At 38.6% G+C, this 26,082-nt stretch overlaps 1 protein-coding gene across 9 annotated transcripts in view; it reads left to right on the top strand.

Annotated features, from left to right (window-relative positions):
* BRAF (B-Raf proto-oncogene, serine/threonine kinase) overlaps nucleotides 1-24,407 on the top strand; it is a 208,322-nt gene extending 183,915 nt beyond the window's left edge. For 4 of the 9 annotated variants that reach the window (XM_032761940.2, XM_032761945.2, XM_058427290.1 and 1 more), the window contains 3 exons: nucleotides 4,084-4,218; nucleotides 9,297-9,450; nucleotides 17,265-24,407. In XM_032761940.2, the coding sequence (XP_032617831.1) occupies nucleotides 4,084-4,218; nucleotides 9,297-9,450; nucleotides 17,265-17,287 (312 nt within the window). In that variant the 3' untranslated portion in view covers nucleotides 17,288-24,407. Of the gene's footprint in view, nucleotides 1-4,083; nucleotides 4,219-9,296; nucleotides 9,540-17,264 lie in introns of those variants that run through there. The other 5 variants (XR_009209599.1, XM_058427315.1, XM_032761942.2 and 2 more) reach the window with 2 other exon arrangements.
* Nucleotides 24,408-26,082: the final 1,675 nt, after the last annotated feature.

The following is a 26,082-nucleotide window of genomic DNA, read 5'->3' as shown; positions in this document are numbered from 1 at the left end:
GTGGCACGATCTCGGCTAACTGCAACCTCTGCCTCTTGGGCCTCCCATGTAGCTGGGACTACAGGCACACCTTGCCTCAGCCTCCCACGTAGCTGGGACTACAGGCACACGCCACCACGCCCAGCTAATTTTTATATTTTTAGTAGAGACGAGGTTTCATCATCTTGGCCAAGCTGGTCTTGAACTCCTAGACCTCATGATCCACCCTTCTCAGCCTCCCAAAGTGCTGGGATTACAGGCGTGAGCCACCACGCCTGGCTTCTTTAAGAATTTTTTTTAAATACATATGTATGAGTCACAGTCTCTCTGCCTGAGCACCCATAGTCTCATTGGAGAACTTAGATAAGATATATATCACAAAAAGATTAATAACCATACAAGGCAGTAAATGATCATCACAGCTAGTGGTGGGAAGGAGGACCATTATTACTTCTGGGTGTGTAAAGAAAGGTTTGATAAGCATGGTTGGTTACCTTTCAGTTAGGCCTTGATTCATCTGGATTTCAGATAGCTAGAGAAGGGTGAGGGAGGGCATTACAAGCAGAGTAGGAGCAGCGGCATAAAAAAGTTAAAAGTAGCTTTGTATTGGGATAGTCTTCTCTACAAATCCTCTATTACTTACTTAACGATATTATCTCAGGCAAGTTACTTAATTTATTTGAGCTTTGGATTCCTGATCTGTAAAACGGAGTCAACACCAACCTTCTAGAATTCTTTTTTGAGTATTAGATGATATCTAGAATCCAAGTGTCCCAAAGTTTTTTGGCCTTTCAGGGCCACCTTTTCCATTGATAGCAAAGTAAGAATACCTGAATTGCTGTCCATAATATATGACTATAGGCACTCCAGATCCTTTCTCTCAACTTTGAAGACCGCTGTTTGAAGTGCTTTACATTCTCCTGGCTGTTGTTTGTCACTTGTTGCTCCAAGGTATTATTCCAGGTTCCTCCCAAGATTCTAAGACTGCTGTCTTCCATTAAAATGATGATGTTATGATGGTGTAGCTTCAGTAGGGGGCATTGTGAAAGAAAACTGTAATCCCATATGGCTAGCCAGTTTTCCCAGCACCATTTATTAAATAGGGAATCCTTTTCCCATTTCTTGTTTCTGTCAGGTTTGTCAAAGATCAGATAGTTGTAGATATGCAGCATCATTTCTGAGGGCTCTGTTCTGTTCCATTGATCTATGTCTCTGTTGTGGTACCAGTACCATGCTGTTTTGGTTACTGTAGCCTTGTAGTATAGTTTGAAGTCAGGTAGCATGATGCCTCCAGCTTTGTTCTTTTGGCTTAGGATTGACTTGGCGATGCGGGCTCTTTTTTGGTTCCATATGAACTTTAAAGTAGTTTTTTCCAATTCTGTGAAGAAAGTCATTGGTAGCTTGATGGGGATGGCATTGAATCTATAAATTACCTTGGGCAGTATGGCCATTTTCACAATATTGATTCTTCCAACCCATGAGCATGGAATGTTCTTCCATTTGTTTGTATCCTCTTTTATTTCATTGAGCAGTGGTTTGTAGTTCTCCTTGAAGAGGTCCTTCACATCCCTTGTAAGTTGGATTCCTAGGTATTTTATTCTCTTTGAAGCAATTGTGAGCTGAAACTAGATCCCTTCCTTACACCTTATACAAAAATTAATTCAAGATGGATTAAAGACTTACATGTTAGACCTAAAACCATGAAAATCCTACAAGAAAACCTAGGCAATACCATTCAGGACATAGGCGTGGGCAAGGACTTCATGTCTAAAACACCAAAAGCAATGGCAACAAAAGCCAAAATTGACAAATGGGATCTCATTAAACTAAAGAGCTTCTGCACAGCAAAAGAAACTACCATCAGAGTGAACAGGCAACCTACAGAATGGGAGAACATTTTTGCAACCTACTCATCTGACAAAGGGCTAATATCCAGAATCTACAATGAACTCAAACAAATTTACAAGAAAAAAACAAACAACCCCATCAAAAAGTGGGCAAAGGGCATGAACAGACACTTCTCAAAAGAAGACATTTATGCAGCCAAAAAACACATGAAGAAATGCTCATCATCACTGGCCATCAGAGAAATGCAAATCAAAACCACAGTGAGATACCATCTCACACCAGTTAGAATGGCCATCATTAAAAAATCAGGAAACAACAGGTGCTGGAGAGGATGTGGAGAAATAGGAACACTTTTACACTGTTAGTGGGACTGTAAACTAGTTCAACCATTGTGGAAGTCAGTGTGGCGATTCCTCAGGGATCTAGAACTAGAAATACCATTTGACCCAGCCATCCCATTACTGGGTATATACCCAAAGGACTATAAATCATGCTGCTATAAAGACACATGGGCCGGGCGCAGTGGCTCACGCTTGTAATCCTAGCACTTTGGGAGGCCGAGGCGGGCGGATCACGAGGTCAGGAGATCGAGACCACGGTGAAACCCCGTCTCTACTAAAAAATACAAAAAATTAGCCGGGCATGGTGGCGGGCGCCTGTAGTCCCAGCTACTCGGAGAGGCTGAGGCAGGAGAATGGCGTGAACCCGGGAGGCGGAGCTTGCAGTGAGCCGAGATTGCGCCACTGCACTGCAGCCTGGGCGACAGAGCAAGACTCTGTCTCAAAAAAATAATAATAATAATAATAATAATAAGACACATGCACACGTATGTTTATTGCGCCACTATTCACAATAGCAAAGAGTTGGAACCAACCCAAATGTCCAACAACGATAGACTGGATTAAGAAAATGTGGCACATATACACCATGGAATACTATGCAGCCATAAAAAATGATGAGTTCATGTCCTTTGTAGGGACATGGATGAAACTGGAAAACGTCATTCTCAGTAAACTATCGCAAGGACAAAAAACCAAAGACTGCATGTTCTCACTCATAGGTGGGAATTGAACAATGAGAACTCATGGACGCAGGAAGGGGAACATCACACTCCGGGGACTGTTGTGGGGTTGGGGGAGCGGGGAGGGACAGCATTAGGAGATATACCTAATGCTAAATGACGAGTTAATGGGTGCAGGAAATCAACATGGCACATGGATACATATGTAACAAACCTGCACATTGTGCACATGTACCCTAAAACCTAAAGTATAATAAAAAAAAAAAAAAAAGAAAACTGTAATCCCCTCAATTCAATATTTCTTTCCAAGGTTCACCTTTAACCTCTACTATATAGAGGCCGCATTGCAGTCAAAGCTTTGCTAATGCCTGGCAGTTAAACAAGGTTCATTACAGCACCAAACAGGAAATAACACAATGTATCAAGCTTGGCGGTTTCTAAAATTCATCAGCTCTGCCCTATAGCGAGGATCTTTTATGGGCTTTCTCCACTTTAGCCTCTACTCTCCCCCTGTTGCGCCTGTTCCTCTAAGATCAAAAGCCCTTCTCTCAGGCTGTCCTCCCTGAGTCCCAAGACTCCTAACATCTGTCCCTGCCTGCCCTAAAAAGAGGCAAAATATTAGGAAATTAAGAAATGAGAAAAAAATTATGAATCTCTGAATCCAGGGAAGACAAGGCTTTTTATTTCGTTAAACAGATTTTAGCTCCTAATGGCTTCCCCTTCTCTCCTCTGGGGGAGGCTGTGGTTTGTATAACCAAGTGGCCCATTAGTGTTTCCACAATAAAAGAGCTTAAGATGCAGATGCCAAAACGACTGCTAAAATGTTAATCTTTTTGGTTTTCCCTACACATATATAAAGGACTTAAGACAATGTCCAACAAGATGTGCTGAATAAATTTTTTTTTTTTTAAGTAAAGAAGCGGCACTGTCAGATCTGTTTTAGATGGTTACCCTGTGAGTGGGAAAATGGACTGGATAAGGAGAGACCAAAAGCAGGGGAGCAATTAGAGAACCTTTGCCACCGTCCAGGGATCATGAATATATGAGCTTGCAGCTCCTTGTGTGGGTTCCCCACAATCTATGATGTGGCATTGGTTTTTTAAAACTTTTTATGAGGTGTAATACATACATCATAAGCTGTAAATGTACAGCTTATTGTGTTTTCAGTGAGTGTGAAGTATATTTTTCAACTTATCTACAAGGTTGAATTATTTCTCTTTTTTTTCTCTCTCCAGATAATTTTTATGGTGGGACGAGGATACCTATCTCCAGATCTCAGTAAGGTACGGAGTAACTGTCCAAAAGCCATGAAGAGATTAATGGCAGAGTGCCTCAAAAAGAAAAGAGATGAGAGACCACTCTTTCCCCAAGTAAGAAAAAGCTTCATGCTATCCAGAAGAAGAGACTAACATTCATAGACGATTTCTGAGCATTTTTTTGGGCACACAGTGTGTATTCCAGACAAGAAAACACATTAAGATGGCTTCATGAGGGTTGAGCAGTGGCACACCTAGAAATTTCGGGTCCTAATACAAAATATTCAGAAAGACTTTGCATTTGTCTATCAGTTCTCAGACTTCTCAGTCTTTGAACTCTTTTACACGTTTAAAAATTATCGAAGATCCCCCCCCCGCAAAGAGCTTTTGTTTAAGTTTTAATTACCTTATTAGAAATTAAAACTATTTTTTTAAATATTTATGAATTAAACATAATAAACCAATATGTTAAATAATATTTAGAAAAAAAACAGTTCTATTATCTAAGAGAAAAAAATTAGTGAGGAGTTGTATTGTTTTACTTTTTTTGCAAATCCCTTTGCAAAAAGAAGACAGCTGGATTCTCTGCTTTTGCACTCACATTGCAATATCTCACATCATGTCGCCCCTAAAAACTCTACTTAACGCTTGTAAAATAATGACAGTAAAAAAGGCAAATGATATCTTATTGTTACTACAAAAATAGTTTTGACCTCGTGGATCCCCTGGTGGTCCACAGACCACATTTTGTGAACCACTGCTTTATTTCTTCTTGGTGGTAAACAGATTCAAGCTTTCCTTTAATACTAGGTCTTTTTGAGGGGCATTTCTGCCTGATACAGAAAAAGGAAAAGGCAGTAAGGCGATTGTCAGCTCAGCTTGCCTTTACCTAATTCTTGATAACTCACTGCTTTTCTTTTTTTTTTCCATGTTGGAAGGATAAAGCCTTAAGTTAATAAGTCTCAAAAAGAACTGTAACTAAGGCCAGGTGTGGTGGCTTACAAATCCCAACACTTTGGGAGGCCAAGGCAGGCGATCACTTGAGGTCAGGAGTTCGAGACCAGCGTGGCCAACATGGTGAAAACCGTCTCTACTAAAAAGACAAAAATTAGCTGGGCGTGGTGGCAGGAGCCTGTAATCCCAGCCACTCAGGAGGCTGAGGCATGAGAATTGCTTGAACCCAGGAGATGGAGATTGTAATGAGCTGAGATGACACCACTGCATTCCAGCCAGGGCAACAGAATGAGACTCTGTCTAAAACAAAACAAAACAAAAATATCTAAATACCTCAAATAGCTTACAGAGTTTAGCTGTAGTAGATATTGTAATATAAATGCAATGTTTTCTGATACTTAGGGAACTTCTGATAGCACTGGATAAATATGCCTTGATGAATCAGTACAGTTTCAAGTGGGAAGTGCTATTTCCCATAGTAATCCTGCTACCGTAATTACTGGAGTGTTCATTTATGAACTCTTAGGCCTTTGAATGCCCAATCCTAGCTGAGTAACTCAGACAGAAGTCAGTGTTACAGGAATTAGATTCACTCATCCTTTATTTTTAAATCTAAAAAAATGTGATTCTTCTCTAAAGAATGAAAGAAGATAAAATTGATGGTTTTAACAAGTCTGTCAGGGTGTTGCCTAAGAGAAGAAAGGGAAAGCTAAGTGGTTGGGTGGGTAGATACAAGTTTCATTTATCAGGTTTCAAAGTTACTGTTCCTTTGAGGAAGAGTTTTTCTTTTTTCTTTTTTCTTTTTTTTTTATTTCTTTCTCTAAGTCAGGAAACCTCCGGGTCGAGACTGTCCTGGTGAGAGACCAGTGCTGCCGAGCAGCTTCAGCATGACCCTGTCCCATGTTCTCTTTTCATGTCATGGTGCTCGGGTTTCTTACTTAGCATGGTTGATTGACATTAATAATGCAAAGTACATCCTTAGGCCCACTTTTTAAATGATATTAAAAGGGGCAAAATGCTTAGCTCTATACTTCTAAATAAAAAAAAATTAATGAAATGTCGTTAATTTCATTAATTACGTGGTTTCAAAAACTGAAGTGCATATGTGAACTTTCCAGATTATTGGAGGCTATCCCTTTAAAGTGTTATTTTAAAATTTTTGTTACAGGGTATCTTTTCACACCATACTGTTATATTCCACATAAATTTTAGATGGCCAAAGATCTATATGTTTTAAAAAATATAAAACATGAAATCATTTTTATAGTTTTGAGGTAGGAAAGGCTTTCTTAATAGACAAAATTCAGAAGGAAAAAATTAGCAGATGTGAGTACATTAAAAAATTTTAAACTTCTATATAGAAAAATAACATTGAAAGATAAAGAGAATAATTGTAGCATATATAACAAAAAGTAAATGTTTATAATATACAAAGGACTCCTCCAAATCAATAAGTAAAAAATAATAGAAAATGGGCAAAGGGAATATGAACAGGTGATTCACATAATAAATACAAATGGTGAATGAACTTAGGAAAAGGTGTAAAGATTTCCATGGCAGTCAGTAAAATGCAAAGACACACAACAGTGAAATATATTTTAATTTTGCCTCTCAGGTTGGTAATATCCAGCACTGGGAACAATGTTGGGAAGTGAGGAGGAGCATTCTATGTAAAATTTTAAAGGTTTGGTGGGAGGCAGCATTTTGGAAGAACTTGGTAGAATCCATAAATTCAAAATACTTCTAAAAATCTGTGCTATGTAACCTATTTCATAAGTATTCAGATATATATAAGAATGTTTACTATAATAAGAAAAAGACATTAAGATTAAGTTAGTTTTGTATTGATGACATGGATATTGGTGAGAGAAAAAGAAAACAAGACAGAAAACAAAATGTAGTATGATACCTCATTTTTTTTTTTTTTAATAGGCTGGGCTTGTTCTGTTGCCCAGGCTGGAGTGCAGTAATATGATCATAGCCCACTGCAGCCTCAAACTCCTGGGCTCAAGCGATCCTCCCACCTCAGCCTCCTAAGTAGTTGGGACTGCAGGTGCCCATCACCACACCCAGCTAATTTCTTGTGGTGATGGTGGTGGTGGTGGTGGTGGTGGTGGTTGTAGAGATAGTTTCTCACTATGTTGCCCGGGCTGGTCTTGAACTCCTGGGCTCAAGCAATCCTCTTGCCTCAGCCTCCCAAAGTGCTGGGATTACAGGCGTGAGCCCCAGTGCCCAGCCTGATAATCACTTTAAAAGGTTATACAGAGGCCGGGCACGGTGGCTCACACCTGTAATCCTAGCACTTTGGGAGGCCGAGGCAGGCGGATCACCTGAGATTGGGAGTTTGAAACCAACCTGACCAACATGGAGAAACCCTGACTCTACTAAGAATACAGAATTAGCTGGGCGTGGTGGCACATGCCTGTAATCCCAGCTACTCGGGAGACTGAGGCAGGAAAATCATTTGAACCCAGGAGGTGGAGGTTGCGGTGAGCCGAGATCACACCATTGCACTCCAGCCTGGGCAATGAGAGCGAAATTCCATCTCCAAAAAAAAAAAAAAATGTACAGGTGGGCTCTGTTTTCATATATGTATTTTTATACATAAAGGTGCTGAAGAGGCCAGGCGCAGTGACTCACACCTGTAATCCCAGCACTTTGGGAGGCCGAGGTGGGTGGATCAGTTGAGGTTAGGAGTTCGAGACCAGCCTGGGCAACATGGTGACACTTGTCTCTACTAAAAATACAAAATTATCCAGGCGTGGTGGCACATGCCTGTGATCCCAGCTACTCGGGAGGCTGAGGCAGGAGAATCGCTTGAACCTGGGAGGCGGAGGCTGCAGTGAGCTGAGATCGCGCCACTGCACTCCAGGCTGGACAATAGAGTGAGACTCCATCTCAAAAAAAAAAAAAAAAAAGGTACAGAAGAAAATATAGACTCTAACAGTGGTTAGCCCTGGAGAGCAGGATTTAAGAGCCTTATACTCTTTATACATTTCTATAGTATTTTAATTTTTATTTGCACGTTATACTTGGAATTTAAAAATTTTTGCAACTGCTTGCTTCTTTGTCTTATATTAATCATCATAAAGGTTACTTTTTTAAAAAATTTTAACTTTTAAAAACAATTTTCAGCCAGGCGTGGTGGCTCATGTCTGTAATCCCAGCCCTTTGGGGGGCCGAGGCAGGCGGATCACCTGAGGTCAGGAGTTTTGAGACCAGCCTGGCCAACATGGTGAAACCCTGTCTCTGCTAAAAATAGAAAAATTTAGCTGGGCATGGTGGTGCACTCCTGTAATCGCAGCTACTCGGGAGGCTGAGGCAGGAGAATCACTTGAACCCAGGAGGCGGAGGTTGCAGTGAGCTGAGATCGTGCCACTGCACTCCAGCCTGGTTGACAAGAGCGAGTCTCAAAAAAAAAAAAAAATTGATATCTCAGGACAATAACAAAAGTAACAATAATAGCTGTTAAAGTTTTATTGAGTGCCCATTATAGGCCAGGCATTATGCCAAGCCCTTTAAACACATGTTTCATGATTATGAACATGCATTATCATGCTGTATGCTTTCAAGGATTATAACCTGTTGCTTTATACCTTAAAATTGTGAATGTCTGCATTTTATATATTGGGGTCTATTTGTCGAGTTCTCCTGTCTTTGCTCTTGGGTTGTCCCCTGTCACTTCTCATGTGCTACTAGCACTCTGGGTCCATGAGGTTCTGCTTTTAATTAGGTGTATGTAAAACATTTCGCGTGGCTTGGTTTCTTTAAAGGGCAAGTAGCTGTGATAGTTCTGTTTAGAGATAGTCATAAAGTGCTTTACTTATTTATACTCCATCTTCTTCCCAAAAGAGACTTGTGGTCTTTAACAAAAAGGTATAAAATTGGTTTTAAATTTCTATTATTTACTGTTTCAAGACTAACAAATGATCTAAAATATAAATAAAAGCTGACTAAGAATTACTCTCCCCATTTAATTTTCAGAGATAGTTTCTTCTTAAGAAAAAATACCAATTCTTTACAAATATATTCCCAAGCATTTATGACAATACTGAAAACAATGTAAGATTTCAGGTGCTTTCTTGTAAAGTGTGATGGGACTCTTAAAGATTTATACCACCCAGATTTTCATTCTTCTTTCTGTTTTTTCTTTTTCTTTCTTTTTTTTTCTTTTTTCTTTTTTTTTCTTTTTTTTTTTTTTTTTTTTTTTTTTTTTTTTTTTTTTTTTTTTTTTGTAGATTCTCGCCTCTATTGAGCTGCTGGCCCGCTCATTGCCAAAAATTCACCGCAGTGCATCAGAACCCTCCTTGAATCGGGCTGGTTTCCAAACAGAGGATTTTAGTCTATATGCTTGTGCTTCTCCAAAAACACCCATCCAGGCAGGGGGATATGGTGCGTTTCCCGTCCACTGAAACAAATGAGTGAGAGAGTTCAGGAGAGTAGCAACAAAAGGAAAATAAATGAACATATGTTTGCTTATATGTTAAATTGAATAAAATACTCTCTTTTTTTTTTTTAAGGTGAACCAAAGAACACTTGTGTGGCTAAAGACTAGATATAATTTTTCCCCAAACTAAAATTTATACTTAACACTGGATTTTTAACGTCCAAGGGTTAAAATACATAGACATTGCTAAAAATTGGCAGAGCCTCCTCTAGAGGCTTTACTTTCTGTTCTGGGTTTGTTTCATTCACTTGGTTATTTTAAGTATTAAACTTCAGTTTCTCATGCAACTTTTGTTACCAGCTATCACATGTCCACTAGGGACTCCAGAAGAAGACCCTACCTGTGCCTGTGTTTGCAGGTGAGAAGTTGGCAGTCGGTTAGCCTGGGTTAGATAAGGCAAACTGAACAGATCTAATTTAGGAAGTCAGTAGAATTTAATAATTCTGTTATTATTCTTAATACTTTTTCTATAACTATTTCTTTTTATAACAATTTGGAAAATGTGGATGTCCTTTATTTCCTTTAAGCAATAAACTAAGTTTCTTTTTATAAATTTTGAGTGCAGGTGACCAAAAATATTGCTGAGGAGTGGCATGTTTGACATGAGTAAAATGTCTTAACTTTAGATTTTTAGCGGGAAAATGTTATAAATTGGAGTTTCTTTTAAATAGCTTTTTTTAAAATACATTAAGGATGTCTCGCTCATGTAGAAGTCAAACTTTGTTGCAAATGCATTGCTCCCTTCACACCCAATCGCTCCCCTGCAAAAAATCTTCACAGAATTTTGTGAGAACTTTTAAGTGTGTTTTGCTTTGAGATACCTCTGGTTGCCAAAAACCAGGTAATAGATTTTTTAAAGTTGTTATTAGATTATTATTACCTCTCATGATGCATATTTTAGCAATCACCTTATCGTTGTGTCTCATGTTCTGTCCTCCTTATATTCTTTGCCAGCAAGGTTCTCCTTATGATCAATGAATGCTCTTCTCCTTTTTTCATTCCATGGTATGAAGTATTTGTTAGGGTTCTTTAATACTTTGCTGTGTAGAAAATGACTGTAATGTGGTGGTCAGTGTATTCTTACTGTGATTCAGAGAGAATCAAAAGTAGAAAGCAACAGCATGTGGTCCTATCAAAGATTTGGCCATCTCTGCTTCACTGTCAGCCTCTTAACTATATCTTCACTTACTCAATTTGGTTTTGTCATGATTTTAAATGTAGCCAATAGTTCAAGGTTCTTCCAGTAAACAGGCATCTGTATAAATGCCTCCTTGAAGTCAAGAAAGAAGAAAATTGAGAAGACTTTAAATTAATGATAATTTAGTTTTTAAGTACCCACAAATAAATTTTTGAAACATTTTCTTTATTTGAATAGTTAGATGTCATCCAGGAAAATCACTCAATAATAATTACAGCAAACCTTTAGCCCCTCATTTGGGTAGCTTAAGATAAGTAATGCCATTATGATTTCAGAATTGATTCATGTCTTTAGTTAAGAAAATGAAAAGAAACGTTCCACATATTTAAAAAAAAATGATACCAAGGAATAAAGAAATATAACTATTGGAAAATATCTAAGTATATGATTTTTAAATCCTCCAGTGGCGCTAAAGATATGATTATTAGTAATTGTTAGATAGGGTTTTATTCATTCACAAATAGAAGACTAGCAAGCATGTAACTAACAAAGTTTTTACAAAATTGACTTTGTGGAATGCTCCAAAGGTTTGGCCATTTTGAGGCAGAAGGTCAAGGGGTCTCTTTATTGATAGAGCTCCTTCTATAATTTCCCAGCATACCTGCCTCACAGTTATCTTCCTTTCATTGTTCACTCTCTTTTTCTTCTCAATGCCATCCTGTCTAGGCTCCCATCATCTGCATCTGACACCTTTCCTTTCTTTCTTTACTAGTCTCCTTTGCGATGGGCATGGCTGAGCTCTGTAGAGCCACTCAGAAACTCATTGTTCCGTTTTGTAGCCAGTAAAACATGCCTCCAAAGTATCACAGAGTAATTCTACTCTCTCTTTTAAATTAGGTCCACCGGAAATGTTAGTGAAAGGACATTAAAAATGTGACAGGTGACATGTTTAGCTAACATGGATCTGGAGAAATAGGAAGCAGTAGAATTAAATGTTTCCCTTTCAGGTTTAATTGTATGTGTTCTTGGGTTTTGTTTTATACTGAGTTTTAAATATATTCTCCAAATAAAAACATTATTTTTTTAACCATATGTAGAGTTAATCTCTTTGACTGAGTAATTGAAACAAAAGAACATTTGTTCTTTTGTGACTGCTTTTTTCCTAAAACCTGAGCCCTCTTTTTTTTTTTAATTAAAGTTGATTTCCTTCTTCAGTAAGGAAACCTTTTTATAAGTTTGTTTTACATTTTAAAAGTTTTACTAATCAATGATGAGGAAAAAGATTTGTCTTGATTTTAAATGGTTTCAGGATCACAGGATGTAATCAGATGCTTCCGATTTATTTATTTTCAGGTATTACACTAGCCATTTAATCTTTTTTATTTATTTATTTTCTTCCTGCCCCTTGGATGGCATATACTAGCCATTTAGATACTAAACTCTAATAGTTAAACCAATAGTTAAAGTTGTCCTCTCTAAAACAGTGGCTATTTAATATACCAGCTTTTAAATGGCCTTTCTCTCAAGTGAGTCACTCTTTCTTTAAGAAAATTATGTGCCTTTTTAAAAAATACTATGAAATGGTACTTCATAACAGAAACATATTATCAGTTATAGTCTTATTTGATTGAAAATTATTGAGCATTTCTGTAGAACTTTTTACTTTACTAAATATTTCATCTCTCCTGTGACTGTTTTCTCAAAGAATTTAAAAGACTTGATGTGTCTATGCCAGAATGTTTCTCATCTTTTTGAAACTGCCTGGGCCGGGCGTAGTGGCTCATGCTGTAATCCCAGCACTTTTGGAGGCCAAGGTGGGCATATTGCGTGAACCCAGGAGTTTGAGACCAGCCTGGACAACATGGCGAAACGCTGTCTCTACAAAAAAATTTAAAAATTAGCCAAGCATAGTGGTGCACAACTGTAGCCCCAGCCACTCGGGAGGCTGGCGTGGGAGGATCGCTTGAACCTGGGGGGTGGAGGCTGCTGTGAGCCTTCATCATGCCACTGCACTCCAGCCTGGGCAACAAAGCAAAACCCTGTCTCAAAAAAAGAAAAGAAAAAAAGAAACTGCTTGAAAGTCATGACAAAGAATGTCAGGAGGGGACTTACTTTGGCTGCAGTTGACTTTCTCCTTAAATGTCAAGTAGTGATTGATTTGGGTAAGAAGTAACCTGTTATTTTCATAACATACTTTAAGGAATTTATCAAATTCTATGTATAATGCCCATTAAAATATACTCCATTCTGGAATAAAGGGTAATGAGTAATATATTTAAACTAGTTAATAAAGTCCTTAGCTTTCACATAAACCATGATATTTGAGGTGTCTAAAATCACAGGGTCTTTTTTTTGTTTTGTTTTGTTTTGTTTTGTTTTCAGTCTTCCCAGTTGTTCTCTGCTCTATTCCTAACTAAAGTTAACTTGAAAATGCATGGCCAGTTGTGGTGGCTCACACCTGTAATCCCAGCACTTTGGGAGGCTGAGGCAGGTGGATTACTTGAGGCCAGTTCGAGACCAGCCTGGCCAACATGGCAAAACCCTGTCTCTACTAAAAATACAAAAATTAGCTGGGCGTGGTGGTGTGCACCTGTAGTCCAGCTACTTGGGAGGCTGAGGCACAAGAATTGCTTGAACCCGGGAGGCGAAGGTTGCAGTGAGCCAAGACTGCACCACTGCACTCCAGCCTGGGTAATAGAGCAAGACTCTTTCTTTTTCTCAAAAAAAGGAAACAGAAAATGCAGCTTAAATTATCCTCAACCTGAAACAAGGGGAAAGAAAATATTTCAATTTGGCCTCAAATTGATTTTTTTTATTAATTAATATGCCAAGATTTTTTTTAAGACACAGAGTATCTAGGTATTTCACTTCACACAAGCAGAGTTGGCTCTTCAAATAAAATCGGGTAGGAAGTAGAATAGTAGAGATTTCCAGGTAGGCAAGAAGGAATCATTAAGAAAAGATACTTTTTTCTGAAAGCAGATTCATCACCTGTTACTCCCATGTTTTTCTTAAATTCTCCATGATTTTAGGGACATTTTAAGAGTCTTATTTTATTGATTCCTAAACTATGAATTCTTTTCTTTTTTTCCCCTCAACACCAAGTGTGACTATAAAAAGGACTGCATTCTGTTAGAAGCACTAGACTTTTGATAGAGTGATAGTGTTTGCTTTGTTTGTGTTTGTATTTGATTTGGAGTTTGTTGGTAAAAATTTGTTCTTTGTGCGGCTGCTTGGTTTTAAATTTTTTTGGAGACAGTCTTGCTCTGTCATTCAGTCTGGAGTTCAGTGGTGCAGTACCACCACACCCTGGTAATTTTTGTTTTTGTTTTTGAGACAGAGTCTCATTCTATTGCCCAGGCTGGAGTGCAGTGGTGTGAGCTCAGCTTACTGCAGCCTCTGCCTCCCGGGTTCAAGTGATTCTCCTGCCTCAGCCTCCTGAGTAGCTGGAATTACAGGTATGTGGCACCACACCTAATTTTTTTTTTTTTTTTTTTTTCCCAGTAGAAACAGTTTCACCATGTTGGCCAGGCTGGTCTCGAACTCCTGACCTCAGGTGATCTGCTCACCTCAGCCTCCCAAAGTGCTGGGATTACAGGCTTGAGCCACTGCGCCTGGCCCTAATTTTTGTATTTTTAGTAGAGAGAGAGTTTCGCAATGTTGGCCAGGCTGGTCTTGAACTCCTGGCCTCAGATGATCCACCCTCCTCGGCCTCCCAAAGTGCTGGAATTACAGGCATGAGCCACCTCGCCGGCCTGGTTTTTATTTTTGAGACCAATATTTAAGTTTGTGGAGTATGACACTTCAACAAAATGAAATTTCTAATCATTATAATGAACAGGAAACATCTGAAGTTGTGTGTGTGTGTGTGTGTGTGTGTGTATTTTGTTTTGTTTTTGACACAGGGTTTCGTTACTGAGGCTGGAGTGCAGTGGTACAATCCTGGCTCACTGCAGCCTCAACCTGCTGGTCTCAAGTGATCCTCCCACTGTAGCCTCCTCTAGGTAGCTAGAACTACATGCATGTGCCACCACATCCAACTGATTTTTTTTTTTTGGTAGAGACAGGGTCTCACTATGTTGCCCTACCTGGTCTCAAACTCCTGGGCTCAAGCAGTCCTCCTGCCTCGGCCTCCTGAAGTGCTGGGATTATAGGCGTGAACCACTGTGCCCAACCTTAGCTGAAGATTTTTTTAAGTATTTTTTAATGTAGTATATTAACATTTGGCTTAGATATTAGCATTTTCTGATTTTTTTTATTTAATAGATTAATTCTAGGCATTTTCATAAAGATTTCTTTTCTGTAAATCTTATTTTTACATTGACTTCCTTTAATGAGATTTGGATTCGGCTAGATACATGATTACTCATAAGAATGTTGCAAGTCACTTTAGGAAACATTAAAACACTAAAAATAGCAACCTTAAAATTGTAAGTACTCAAACTGTAAGCAACAATAGTAAAAATGTTTGTGTATTTCTGGAGTGTGTTACCATAATAGCCTCCTATGATTATACTCCAAATGTTTTACTCTAAGGTCTTAGTAATTTAATTTAGCCTTTTTTTTTTTTTTTTAATCAGTGCCAGATTCCCCAATCCTCTTAACTTCAAATATGAGGCAATAATTCTTTTACCCTTTCTTGATCTTTGGACTCACAATACCTTAGTTAATTGCTTGTTAAAAGGAATCCATGCATAGAAAGAGATAATATGACTATCTGCAGTTCATTAGTAGTCGTATTCAGATTGGGAAAACAAAGTTAATTGTTGAAAGTTGTTTAGGGACTGCTGGGTCTTGGAGTCAGCACCCGGGTTTGCATTCCATTTCTGCAATTTTCTGTATATGATCTCAGGCAAGTTACTTGACCACTCTAAACCCTGGTTTCCTCATCTATATAATATAGATAATAGCATCTGCCTCATAGGGTTATTATGAGGATTGGATGCAGATGTGTACAAACTGTTCAGTGAGGCATCAGGCACTCAGTCAGTCACTAATACTATCAGCTTACAAAGCTAAGGATTCAGTCATCCAGGCATTAGCAATCTGTTGTTTGTTGGGATGTGCCAACGTTATCTAGCAACCAGTTGGAATCTGATAGCAATCAGAAATTAGATAGGTTATTCCTGGATTAAACAGTATATTCATATAAGTGATTGCTTGGATCCTCATCAGAAGCTGCTATTGAAAAATAGTGATATGGCTGGCTGGGCCTGGTGGCTCACGCCTGTAATCAATCTCAGTACTTTGGGAGGCCAAGGCAGGCGGATCATGAGGTCGGGAGATCGAGACCATCCTAACACAGTGAAACCCCGTCTCTACTAAAAATAGAAAAAAATTAGCCGGGCATGGCAGCGTGTGCCTGTAGTCCCAGCTGCTGGGGAGGCTGAGGCGGGAGAACGGCGTGAGCCCAGGAGGCAGGGCTTGCAGCGAGCCGAGGTCGCACCACTGTGCTCCAGCCTGGGTGACAGAGCAAGACTCTGTCTCAAAAAAAAAAAAAAAAAGAAAAATAGTGGTATGGCTAACTAAATTTTGGTAATTGTCAGTTGTTAACCAATCCCCAGAAATTAACTATAGTGTGTATAACAGAAACTGGCCTTTAGTTACAAGTAGAAACTATGGACAAAATGGGTCTTAGATGAAAAATAATGGCAGCCGGGTGCAGTGGCTCACACCTGTAATCCCAGTACTTTGGGAGGCTGAGGCAGGCAGATTACCTGAGGTCAGGAGTTTGAGACCAGCCTGGCCAACATGGTGAAACTCCATCTCTGCTAAAAATACAAAAATTAGCCAGGCCTGGTGGCCGGTGCCTGTAATCCTAGCTACTTGGGAGACTGAGGCAGGAGAATCACTTGAACCCAGGAGGTAGAGGTTGCAGTGAGCCGAGATTGCACCATTGCACTCCAGCCTGGGCAACAAAAGCAAAACTCCATCTCAAAAAAAAAAAAAAGAAAAGAAAAATAATGGCATGAAGCCCCCACATTCATTAAGCTAAAGGAGCATGATATCACAAAGGTACTTTGTGGTTTAAAGAATTCTTTATGCTGATAATTATGTTCAGTGACATGTGCCTATATTTTTTGTTAGTTTGAAGGTGAAATTAACTAGAAAATGGGAGGTCTGGATTTTCTTTCTGTCTGTCAAACGTGCGGTGTGAACAAATCAGTTGACCTCTTAATTGTATCTTTAGCAAAATGAAGATAAATACTGCCTCTCTTTCTAATAGTGGCATTATAATAATATGATAGGTGAAAATGAGTTGATAATTAAGAGGTGGAAGTATTCTACAAATTGACATTACTAGTTTACATTCAGTTTCTGAGAAATTTTGTTCATTGGAACTGTTTTCAGCTTGATCAGAACCATGATACATAAAACCCAACTGGGAAATTCTCTGCAGACTTGCTGTTTAATTGATAGAGTTGAACCATATTCTGCATACTATATATGTTGTGTTCTTCCATGGGTTTCAGCCATTTTTGCTTTTAAATTAGCAATGCTGTTGCTAGACTTGAAAAATATTACTAGTTACTTTTCAGTGAAGCTCAAATGAGGCTTTTCTGTGTCTCTAGGTTATTTGAGATGACTTTTTTAAAATTAGCTCTTGTCCTCCCTCTACAGGAGAATTTGCAGCCTTCAAGTAGCCACCATCATGGCAACATCTGCTCTTATTTCTTAAGTCTTGTGTTCGTACATTTGTTAACATCAAAACACAGTTCTGTTCCTCAAATCTTTTTTTAAAGATACAAAATTTCCAATGCATAAGCTGATGTGGAACAGAATGGAATTTCCCATCCAACAAAAGAGGAAAGAATGTTTTAGGAACCAGAATTCTCTGCTGCCAGTGTTTCTTCAACAAAAATACCACAAGCATACAAGTCTGCCCAGTCCCAGGAAGAAAGAGGAGAGACCCTGAATTCTGACCTTTTGATGGTCAGGCATGATGGAAAGAAACTGCTGCTACAGCTTGGGAGATTTGCTATGGAAAGTCTGCCAGTCAACTTTGCCCTTCTAACTACCAGATCAATTTGTGGCTGATCATCTGATGGGGCAGTTTCAATCACCAAGCATCGTTCTCTTTCCTGTTCTGGAATTTTGTTGTGGAGCTCTTTCCCCTAGTGACCACCAGTTAGTTTCTGAGGGATGGAACAAAAATGCAGCTTGCCCTTTCTGTGTGGTGCGTGTTCAGGCCTTGACAAATTTTATCAAAAGGAAACTATTTTATTTAAATAGAGGCTGAGCGGTGAGGAGTAGGTGCGTCTTGGTATGGAGGAAAAGGGCATGCTGCATCTTCTTCCTGACCTCCGGGGTCTCTGGCCTTTTGTTTCCTTGCTCACTGAGGGGTCTGCCTAACCAAGCAGGCTAGATAGTGCTGGCACACATTGCCTTCTTTCTCATTGGGTCCAGCAATGAAGATAAGTGTTTGGGGATTTTTTTTTTTCCTCCACAATGTAGCAAATTCTCAGGAAATACAGTTTATATCTTCCTCCTGTGCTCTTCCAGTCACCAACTACTTATGCGGCTACTTTGTCCAGGGCACAAAATGCCGTGGCAGTGTCTAACTAACCCCCCACAAAACTGCTTAATAACAGTTTTGAATGTGACAAATTTAGATAGTTTAAATATAAGGTACAGGTTTTAATTTCTGAGTTTCTTCTATATTTTTATTAAAAAGAAAATAATTTTCAGATTTAATTGAATTGGAAAAAAACAATACTTCCCACCAGAATTATATATCCTGAAAATTGTATTTTTGTTATATAAACAACTTTTAAGAAAGATCATTATCCTTTTCTCTACCTAAATATGAGGAGTCTTAGCATAATGACAAATATTTATAATTTTCCAGTTAATGGTACTTGCTGGATCCACACTAACATCTTTGCTAATAATCTCATTGTTTCTTACAACTGATTCCTAACACTACATCCCACATCTTCTTTAGTCTTTTATCTAGAATATGCGACCTAAAATAAAAATGGTGGCGTCTCCATTCATTTTCCTTCTTCCTTTTTTCCCCAAGCCTGGTCTTCAAAAGGTTGGGCAATTTGGCAGCTGAATTCCCAGACAGAGAACAGAGCAATTTTAGGGATATTAGGACTGAGGGAGGGTGTGGGAAACCTGTCATCAGTTGTTTTTATAGAAAGAGCTGGCGTTCATTAAGAACCTAAATCTTAACTTTGCACAAATGGAAAATATAACCTAGTTATAGCTTCCTTTGGCCTTTATTAAAGGGTAATATCAATCACAGTCATAGCAAAGAAAGTGGATGTATTAATGGCACATTAATGGAAAACCTCCCTTATCAGGAATCTAGACTCAAAATTTAGGAACATAAATCAGACCAACCAAGCTATAGCCAAGGACTTGAAAGAAATTAAACGAGACCCAGAATAAATCAAGGAATTAGAAATTGTTATTTAAAAATTTCAGATTGTAACTCCAGGCCCTGCTGTCTATATTTCAGCCACTAAAAGCTCACTACCATTAGATTTTTGCTAACATACATGTATTCAGAAGAAAGCCTATTGAAATTTTCATTGTCTTGTAAAAGGTTTTCCTAATAAAATGGAAAAGATCCTTAAGTTATTAATCAGTTTGAAAAAAGTTGTTTTTAAGTTTTACATCAGCAGGGCAGTGTCTTAAAAAATTCAGAAATTGCAAAGGTTGAAATAATTCACGCTGATTTGAAGAACATCTTCTGTGCAATAATACTGTCTCTCTTGAAAAGCATTGGCTGTTTTTTCTTTTTAAATATATCTCTAGATGCTTTTAAATGTGGCTGTGTTCCCTTTACCAAGATTGGCTTCAAGTTTCCGCAGGTAGAGAGACCTGGGCTTGAACAAGAGGATGTGTTTCATGTCCTGCTGAGGAGGCAGAACATGTGCAGCCTGGGTCCAGGACTGCCTCCATGGGGCAGGGGCAGGGGCGGTACCATTAGGGAGGAAGCTTAGCATTTCAGTTTCTTAAACAATATTCAGGGTGATACACTTTTTCTTCCCTTGCATTTTAGAATAGGCTGGTAGCTCATTTGAACTTGGGAGCAGACTTGATCTCAAATGAAGCCGTGCCCAGGAGCTAGGCTTAGCATATTGAGATTTTTATAGAGACCTTAAAAAATAAAATATTTAAACCTCTCTTTTCTTCCTTTTTCTATGAAATAGGTTTTTTCTCTAGTTTACAAATGACATGAAAATAGGTTTTATTTGTGTTTTATCTGCTTTATATTTTGATGCTTAGACAACAATTAGACTTACTGAGCTCCTAAAAAAATGAGGAAGAAGTCCTTCTTTGTGAAAAGCACTTTATGAGTAATTGTGTAGACAGTATGTGGCTGCGTCACTGATCATCTTGTAAGGGTGTAACAGTCTTGTCTGTAAAGTGGCTGCAGTGCCTTCTGTAGTGTGTTTTATTTTTGGTAGGGAGAGGTGAAGCCTTCTGAAAAATTTGAGAGCAACTATAGAGGATTGTTTGTAACTGTGTAGTATTCCTGATGGACTTTTTTCATCGTTAGAGTTAAGGACCTAGACTTTTGCCACTGAAATAATATTGACCAAAAAAATAGTTTATAAAAGGGATTTGTGAATAGAAAATTCAGTGTGATCATTTGTTGTTAATGTGCACCTTAAAAGAAGATTCTGTCTAGCTGTCAAATTCTGGTTCCTGAATATCTCACCCCTGATTGTATTTGAGATCTAGTAGGGCATACTGGGGCATTTTAGAAGATAAAATCCCATACAAATGATATATGCTATATTTATGTTGGTGTTGGAGAAGAAAGAGCAGTATATAAAGAAATAATTCAAGACTGCAGCACTGTCAACCTGAAAGTTTGTAAATATTTCCTAGCTTCTGGTTTGGTGCGGTGACAGCACTTTCATCACAGGATGTTACCTTGTATTCATCAGGCGGAGTGCGAGCTGCTGCACACCCTCCTCAGATCTCACCTGTCCCCACTGTACATCCACCTGCCAGCCGCTTGCAAACCTCATCTCTAGCTTTAGTTTGAAACCACATTGCAGGGTTCAGGTGACCTCTTCAAAAAACTACCTCTTCAGAATGAGGTAATGAATAGTTATTTATTTTAAAATATGAAAAGTCAGGAGCTCTGGAACATGACGATGATTTAAGATTTTAACTTTTTTGTGTACTTGTATTTGAGCACTCTCATTTTGTCCTAAAGGGCATTATACATTTAAGCAGTAATACTGTAAAAAAAATGTGTTGCTCAGAATATCTGAATGTTGTTGAAAGTGGTGCCAGAACCGGTTTAGGGGTACGTTTCAGAATCTTAACCTTGAGTCAGTTGCGTGAAATTAAATAGCTGTGGTATCACTTCACTCACAGTGATGTAATTTTAATTTTCAGTAGGCTTGGCGTGACAGTACATCCTCATAATGAGTTTGCTGCAGCTTTGTCACATGCACAGGCATTCATAGAAAGACTGCCCAGCTAAGAGGGTAGAATGATTACTCTTTTTGCAAGATTCTCTTCTTCGTCCAAGTTGGCATTGTTAGTGCTACAATACCAGCACCTTGAGACTAGCAGATTCCATCCATTAGGCTATAAACACCATAGCCAGAGATAGAAGGTTTACTGTGAGTATGAACAGCAAATAGCTTACAGGTCATGTGTTGAAATGGTGTAGGTGAGGCTCTAGAAAAATACCTTGACAATTTGCCAAATGATCTTACTGTGCCTTCATGATGCAATAAAAAAGCTAACATTTTAGCAGAAATCAGTGATTTGTGAAGAGAGCAGCCACTCTGGTTTAACTCAGCTGTGTTAATAATTTTTAGAGTGCAATTTAGACTGCATAGGTAAATGCACTAAAGAGTTTATAGCCAAAATCACATTTAACAATGAGAAAACACACAGGTAAATTTTCAGTGAACAAAACTATTTTTTTAAAGCACATAATCCCTAGTATAGTCAAATATATTTATCACATAGAGCAACTAGGTTGAAAATATAGTTCAGTGACATTTCTAGAGAAACTTTTTCTACTCCCATAGGCTCTTCAAAGCATGGAACTTTTATACAACAGAAATGTTGACAAATTGCTGTAGTTTAGGGTTGAAGTACTGTATGATGGGCAGCAATCACATATTAACTTAGAAGGGGAAATTGAAATATAGGACCGAATTTGGTTTTATCAGTTTCCAGAGTACTGCTGCCAACCTAGACACTGATTTTTCAGAGTTTGAAATGTAAATTTCTTCCCGGGACTTGATTGCACATGAAGCTGGACTGCGTTAGTCATCCTGTCCCAAAGCGCTGTGGGGGCCAGGGTGGAGGTCTCAAGGCATCCTTTATGACCTGGCCGTTGGATGTAAAAGAAAAAATATTCCATGCTGTGGTTCTTGTATCTTGTTTCATTCCTCACCATTGAAAGAGGAAGTCCATGTAGTGTCTCCAGCGCATCCTTGAAATGTTATACTGGGATGGATTACTGATGCCCATCGGTAGTTGAGCCCCAGAAGAGGGTAGTAGCATCTCTGCCAGAGGAGAGCGGAGTCACCAGTGTATCTGTGGTCCATGTTGCTAGCTCTGGTAAAATTAAAAATACTGGTAAGATGTTTGTTTATTAGTACACTAGACAGTAAGCTCTGTTTTGTTGTTTTCAAATAACCTATTTTCACTTTTGTTTGGGCAAAGACATTTAAATCGAAATTCAATTCTAATTTTTGTTAATTGTGGAAAGGGTAATTAACAGTTCCTATCAGGTATTATTAATGTGGAAAAGGACAGAAACCCAACTCCTAAAATCTTAAGGTAACAGTGCTTTAAAAAAAAAAAAAAATGCATGGGGCAATTAGTCCGCAACTCAATCAGTGACTAAAGTACTTTTATTTAACATCCACAACTTCAACTGTTAAGTTTTATTAATTACTAAATCAGCTTTATTAAAATGTTGACATTTATTTAGCTATTTTGAATAATTATAGTGACTTGACGAGTGTGTATGAGGACACAGCCAGTGTAAGCCAGTGTATCCATTTTTTAGAGGTGCATTTTTTTAAAAGAATTCTGTAGATGGAAGTGCTCTAAAACAACTAAAATATGTTTATTCATGGTAGTATCAAAAAATATTTTGTACAAACCATCTGCTTCTCCCGGCCAGCCAAGTTCATTCTCCAGCACCATGACCACGGGTTCTCACATACAGCACATATGCGGGAGAGTTGGCAGAAAATTTGTGAAGAGATGCCACAAAAGAAGGGTCTGTTTACAGGGGTGGGATTGGGGGTTTTGATGAAGTTGCTTAGTCCTGGTTTTGTTTTGAAAATTACTGCGTTGCATTTTTGTGTTGAGTTTTTGAACCCACGTGTGTTTTGGTGGAGTATGAGTTGGAAGTCACTGCAAACTAGCATAAACAACAAAGCTCACAGAGTAGGCACAGATGTAGAGAACAGAGACCAAAATGGGGTGAGCAAATCTAGGATAGGGAAAAATTAATGTGAGGGTGGGAAATAAACTGTAATTACCTAAAATCAAATGTAAGAGTGCAATAAGTATGCTTTTTATTCTAAGCTGTGAACAGTTTTTTTAAGAATCATTCCTTCCTAATACATTTGTGTATGTTCCATAGCTGATTAAAACCAGCTATATCAACATATAATGCCTTTTTATTCATGTTAATGACCAACATCAGTGACTAGCCTTTATGTCTTATTTATCTTCATGTTATGTTAGTTTACATACAGGGATGTATGTCTCTGTGCTGTCCCCTTCTCCTGCCTTCATTTTAAAATGCATCCATGGGTCCTCCGTGTTTCCTTTGGCCATGCCACATAATATAGACTCAGTTTGGCCTTGATGATGTCGCCTGATTTTTGAGGACTGTATCACAGTGATATATATTTGTGGTAATCTCATTTGTTGGTTGTACATCTGATCCTTTCCTCAACACGGCAATTGCTGCCTTTCCTGTGATAGGATCATACAGCTGATCAGGGGATTGAATTTGATCATTCATCAACATGTGTCTCTCTGAATTTTATTCAGTAGTTGTCATTGCTCTTTGGTTTAGACCAAGAAAGAGGAAATCCCCCCTTTTCATGTATTCCTTGGTTTGAGGACATGACTCCTGTAAGGGAGAGGAAAGGGAGATGCTTCCTGTTTGAACTGCAGTGAATTCACGGTTCCTGTTTCACCACTCCAAACCTTATGGCGACTCACACACACATTCCTCTTTCCTGTTACTGCCAAAGGTTCGGGCTTAGTACACTTCAGTTCCACTCAAGCATTGAAAAGGTTCTCATGGAGTCTGGGGCGTGCCCAGTGAAAAGATAGGGACTTTGTAATTGTCCACAGACCTCTCTATACCTGCTTTGCAAAAATTACAATGGAGTAACTATTTTTAAAGCTTATTTTTCAATTCATAAAAAAAGACATTTATTTTCAGTCAAATGGATGATGTCTCCCTCTTTTCCCCTATTCTCAATGTTTGCTTGAATCTTTTATTTTTTTTTTTAATTCTCCCCCATACCCACTTCCTGATACTTTGGTTCTCTTTCCTGCTCAGGTCCCTTCATTTGTACTTTGGAGTTTTTCTCATGTAAATTTGTATAACAGAAAATATTGTTCAGTTTGGATAGAAAGCATGGAGAATAAAAAAAGATAGCTGAAATTCAGATTGAAGAAATTTATTTCTGTGTAAAGTTATTTAAAAACTCTGTATTATATAAAAGGCAAAAAAAGTTCTATGTACTTGATGTGAATATGCGAATACTGCTATAATAAAGATTGACTGCATGGAGAAGTCTTCATCAAGACTATTTTTCTAACACGATTACATTCAGTAACAAAAGTAGTCAGCAGTTTTAACAGTTTTTCTAGACAATGGAGAGACTGAGAAATGAACATTTTGTTTCATACATAATGTTGGTTACTGCTTAGTGGGTAGAAGTTTAAGTTGTCAAGATTCATGTATGGTAGGTTATACGTGCTATACAACTTGTAGTGGAAACAGTCTTGTCAGGTGTTGGTGATGACCCTGAAATATTTGAGATGTTGTAACCTGATGTATCTTTAGTTTCAAACGACTGCTTTCCTCCACGTGGTTCAGTTGGAGTATATGCTGTACTTTAGTCATGTTTAAAGTTTATCTGCAGAAACTCCACCTTAGAATTGTATTTCTTCAAACTTTTGACACAGCTTACATTTTCTATAGCAACACAGCACATGCATGCTAACATTTACTTGAAACTATGCACTCATGTTTTCTGCTTCATTTTTTTTATGCTGGTTACCTCAGTGAGTTGATTTTCTGCATTTGATTTCATGACCCTTCCCCAAATAAAATTCACTGAAGTCTGAAAAACTCCTAGAGTATCTTCAGACAAAATACATCAAATTACTGGGCAAAGTTTCCAGAAAAGTAAACCATTTTAAAACTCATCTGTGGCCAGGCGCAGTGGCTTACACCTGTAATCCCAGCAATTTGGGAGGCCGAGGCAGATGGATCACCTGAGGTCAGGAGTCGAGACTGGCCTGACCAACATGGTGAAACTGTCTCTACTAAAAAAATACAAAAATTAGGCCAGGTGCGGTGGCTCACGCCTGTAATCCCAGCACTTTGGGAGGCCGAGGCGGGCGGATCACCTGAGATCAGGAGTTCAAGACCAACCTGACCAACATGGAGAAACCCCGTCTCTACTAAAAATACAAAATTATGCGGCCGTGGTGGTGCATGCCTGTAATTCCAGCTACTCAGGAGGCTGAGGCAGGAGAATCGCTTGAACCCAGGAGGCAGAGGTTGTGGTGAGCCAACCGAGATTGTGCCATTGCACTCCAGCCTGGGCAACAAGAGCAAAACTCCATCTCAAAAAAAAAAAAGCCGGGCATGGTGGCCAGCACCTGTAATCCCAACTACTCGGGAGGCTGAGGCAGGAGAATCGCTTGAACCTGGGAGGCGGAGGTTGCAGTGAGCCGAGATCACGCCATTGCACTCCAGCCTGGGTGACGAGCAAGACTCCGTCTCAAAAAAAACACTTCACCTGTTTATCCTTATGTCTGAGAATAATATGAAGGAACAGAAAAGCCTAAAGAGGGCTTGTGCCTGAGGAATCTGGTTTCACCCCTCCTCCCAAGCAATAAAATGCTATCAAGACTTAAAAGGCTAAGGCAGGAGGATTGCTTGAGCCCAGAGTTTGAGGCAAGCCAGGGCAATATAGCAAGACACCCACGCTAAAAATAAAAATAAATGTCAAGACTTAATTTCCTATGAACTGCAGTTTTCTCTTCTGAAAACTGTAATTCTATAATATAAACATCATAGAAATTCATTTTCTAAACCTTCATGCATGATTACAACAGTAGTTGTGGCTTTAAGAACATATTATACCATATATGTGAGGTTTTCCTTAAAATTTAGCCCAGAACTATGGACACTTTGGTTATTATAAAGTTCTATTATAAAAAACTCTACCACACT

This window comes from Hylobates moloch, unplaced genomic scaffold (assembly GCF_009828535.3).
Source record: "Hylobates moloch isolate HMO894 unplaced genomic scaffold, HMol_V3 SCAFFOLD_1, whole genome shotgun sequence".
Lineage (NCBI taxonomy): Eukaryota > Metazoa > Chordata > Mammalia > Primates > Hylobatidae > Hylobates > Hylobates moloch.
The sequence above is the reverse complement of the archived record's forward strand: the minus strand, read 5'-3'. Positions and strand labels throughout refer to the sequence as shown.